At 41.6% G+C, this 3,962-nt stretch overlaps 1 protein-coding gene across 1 annotated transcript; it reads left to right on the top strand.

The window, feature by feature from the left end:
• The first annotated feature begins 656 nt into the window (after window positions 1–656).
• On the top strand, window positions 657–3,722 carry LOC148819400 (uncharacterized). The gene has a single exon (XM_088934685.1). The coding sequence runs from the start codon at window positions 657–659 to the stop codon at window positions 3,720–3,722; it is 3,066 nt and encodes a 1,021-aa protein (XP_088790811.1).
• Window positions 3,723–3,962: the final 240 nt, after the last annotated feature.

The raw sequence follows: 3,962 nt of genomic DNA, 5'->3' as shown, positions 1-3,962 counted from the left end.
TCCCAAGTTCTCTCAGTCTATGAAAAGTCTGTGCCATCTTACTTAAAGAATCAAACATGATGACAGATATCTCACCAAAATAATTTGATGCCACAGGACTATGTGCATCTACTGTATAAAAATGAGCAGACTTTTACAAAAAACAATTTTTCAAAACGTCTATTGAGATGTACAGTAAATATCGACCTCGTGGGCATGACTATGTAAAAAATCAATTTTAATGATTATACTGTACATCAAGATCATTGCCAACATTCGTTGTATCTTCATGTTTTATTAGTTTTGTAAATATAAACATATCGCGTATTTTTTAAAATAAAATTGAATTGAGTATAGGGATTTTTTAATTACACATTGAATAATAATTTTCTGGTGTCTAAGTCTGATTGAGACGTCTCACACACACACACACGAAAAAGCGCTAGCGAAGTGGAGTGATAATTACTCTCCTATTATACTAAGGCCACGTCGGAATTATTAGGTTTCCACAGCTGCGTGAACTCTCCTGCCCTCGTGAAAATGTATAGAATTAAGCAGCGCTCACTTGTTTTTTTTTCCATCTCACATGCACATTTCTTCAGCGATTTATAGAGGTCTTCAGCAGAGTGTTCTTATTTCGGATCCTCAGCGTGTTTTGTTAATCAGTTGCTAAAACAATGCTGCAAGCCCAAGAAATGGTCTCTCGGTTCCTACTGGCATGGTGTTTCTTCGGCGTATTGGAAGCTTTCCCCTTTCGGACTCAAACCGATAACACTCCCTTGGAAGTTCAAGAATCGGTGGATAGCCAAAATAACTTAAACGCTAGACTGACGTCCGTTAACGTGCTTGTTCCTCAAAGAGTTGAGACTGCTTCTTGGGATTCTCGGGATCCCCAGTTTGTTAACGATATGCCAGTATTTGCAGACATGCAATACACTTCAACAGATCTTGTTGACCAGAGAGGTTTTGGCGACCACATTGACAGTCCTAAAGAGGAAGATGGTGAAGATGGTTATTTCAGTGCATTTGATAGTTCAGATGCACATTACAAGTATAACACCTATCCAAGATCTATGGGCTTACAAGAGAGAAGTAATAACTTTGTTCCCAATGAATTCTATTCAGATGTCTGGCCTCCTAGATCCTCTTTGGACTTGATTGACCAAACCACAGTAGCTGAGGATTTCAAGGAGAAAGAGAACATGGGTTTCTCTGATACTGATGACAATGTCGCATCAAGTCCTGTGCTTGTTGATCATAATATGGATTTTAGTCCTCAGGACACTACTTCTATTGTAGCCAACAGGGATTCTAGTGCAAGGGGATTGTCTGAGAAAACCAAGAACGCCCCTGACGTCATGCACTCTGAAGACCATGATGACCTGCATACCTTCGCCACTACTTCTGCTCCCAGGGTTTTGGAGGCCAGAGGTGAGAACACTGCTTTTGGGTCTACGCAAAAGAGCTCTAAGAGTTCTGCCAAAGCCACCTCCAAAGAATCAGCTGCTATGATGGCTTCTTCCAAAACAAAACCTCTTGAACTTTCTGCTGAAGAGTACAGCTATCTGTTTGGCCCATATGACATGGGTGGAGCTGAAGTGGTTATACCTTATTCCAAATGTGATAAAGATGCGGACTTCAACAAGTATCGCTTGATCAAAAAGGAGTTGGAGCTGGGTATAAGAAAGCTGCCTCCAAGGTTGATTAAGACCTCTTCAAGTCTTGCTGGCCAGGGCGCTCAAAGCAGTACCGCAAAACCCACCACCACTGTGAACACAGTTAAGCCTGAAACAAAGTCTAGTCTAGGTGATGACATCTCAAAGTATGACCATCTCTCACCTACTGGCACGTTAAGCCAAAATGAAGATCTGGAAGATTTCAATATGCCAGGAGTTAAAAGACAAGATTCTCTCTCTCCAAGCAGGAGGTTTAAAATAGAATCTTCAGAAGATGCAGGTTTTGCTGATGTTTATAATTCCAGTTCAGACCCTATTTCAATGGGCGAGCAGCTTTTTGAGGGTCCTGGAACTAAAGAGGGGAATGAACATGCACGAGGCCAAGCTTGGAATGACTGGAAGTATGCAAGCATGAGGGAATCGGATTCGGTGTTTAATGAAATGGAAGTAATGCAGGAATATGGACTGAAACATGGAAGTTCTGCATTAAACACTGCAACTGAGGTTGACTTAAATGACCCTCGTCGCATACTTGCTGTGAAATTAGGAATGAATGTTCCTGAAGATTATGGAGACCTAGGCTTGACTGCACGCAGTAACATTGACTACAAGGCTTCACCCAGGTTCAGTGATATCACTGTTGGAGAGCATGACCCGGGAACCAATGTGTACACCAGCTCTGATCAGGAATATGACTCTGAAGATGGTTACTTTGACTCTTTGCCACAGAATTCAGATCTTGAGGACCACATTGGTCACAGGAGTTTCCCTTTGACCACTAGTCTTACCAATGTAATGGATAAAACCCCTAATGATTCTGATGTATTTCCTTTTCAGTTTCCCACGTCGGATGAAATGGAAAATGTTGATGCTGAAATTAACTTCCGTTCAAGTGCAGATGATGGATTGAACCAATGGGGTTTTGATTCAGAGAGTCAAAGCAAGACATTGAATCTAGACATCTCTGAAGCTATTGGTAAGAAGGAAGGACTAAGCTCTACAGAAAATGAGGACAGTTCTGTGAGGACTTCAGATGGAGATGATTATGAATGTGAGGAAGATTCAGGATCTGGTGCATCTTTTGATCATGAGACAAGTGTGCCAGACCAGTATTCTCAAGGTCGTGGTATAAATAAAGACCGTCAAGATTTACAAAATGAAAGACCCAGTGATGTTCGTGACACCAGTATGGAATTTGATAGAGACATAATGAATGATGCGTTTGCTGAAAATCCTCCTCCTCAGCCTAGAGGCTCAAATTCAAACCTTGAGGAGGAGTCTTCCAAGAACTCTTCTAGGCAAGAAGAGGGTTATAATGGCAATGAGGCTACCACTGTAGTGTCAGCATCCTTTGATGGTCAAGAAACTGAAAGGATGGGTTTCACTGCTGATACCCATAAGTTTGAGATTAATCAAAATGTTTCCACTTGGACAAATGTGAAGAAGCCCATCCATAGCTTTAAGACTCACGAGAAGTTTGAAGGTCCAGTTTCCGCAACTCTTGTTGGTGAGGAATCTGGTTGGGATGAAGACCACATGTCTTTGGTCATTCCAGAACCAGTACTGCTAGAGTCTGATCTTGAAGCCAGTAGCACTGTAGCCAACAGCGCCCCAGACCAGTATTTCATGCCCACTATGTCCGATCAGAGATTGGATTATGAATCCATGCAGCTCCAGCACAATGAAGAAACGCATGGGGGACAAGAAGAGTCTACCTCCCATGTGAATCAAGACCTCAAGTTGGCCACTGACCCTAATCCTGACTTGAAAGATGTATTTGTCAATAAGAACAAGGAAAGTGCTGTAGAGAGCAGTGGCTACAGATCTGGTAGGGAGGATGATGAGGCCCCTTTCTTGGAGGATGAGAATCCCACTGTTTCTGAACATGCCTTAGAAGACAATAGAACCACTGATGATGACAAAAAAGGTGTCCTCGGCACTATTTTTAACTTGGGGGTTAATGCCAGGACATTTCACCCAAGTGGGGAAAAGAACCCTGACCGAGGTGTCAAGTTCCCTCTATCCCAAGATGCTGGTTTGGCCAATGTACAAAGCCATTCAGACTGAATACTTTCCAGGCTTCTTCACAGATCACAGATCAGGTAGGGGTTGCTTTTTAATTTCTTAATTTGATTTAAATTCTAGGGCTTGTCTTTTTTTTTTTTTCCCCCGATTTAAAAAAAAAAAAACCTCCTGTAACTTCTCAGGTTCCTTTTTCATGAAGCATTATTTCAGTTCTTTGTATGTATATTTTGATATTTTAGTTTCCTGAATTAGCTTTGTTTAACATGGAAAGGAACAATCATT

Source organism: Atractosteus spatula, chromosome 16 (genome assembly GCF_055471065.1).
Source record: "Atractosteus spatula isolate fAtrSpa1 chromosome 16, fAtrSpa1.hap1, whole genome shotgun sequence".
In the NCBI taxonomy this organism is placed as follows: domain Eukaryota; kingdom Metazoa; phylum Chordata; class Actinopteri; order Semionotiformes; family Lepisosteidae; genus Atractosteus; species Atractosteus spatula.
The sequence above is the reverse complement of the archived record's forward strand: the minus strand, read 5'-3'. Positions and strand labels throughout refer to the sequence as shown.

Coding starts and splice junctions, on each gene's coding strand:
- LOC148819400 (XM_088934685.1), top strand. CDS start 657: ATGCTGCAAGCCCAAGAAATGGTCTCTCGGTTCCTACTGGCATGGTGT.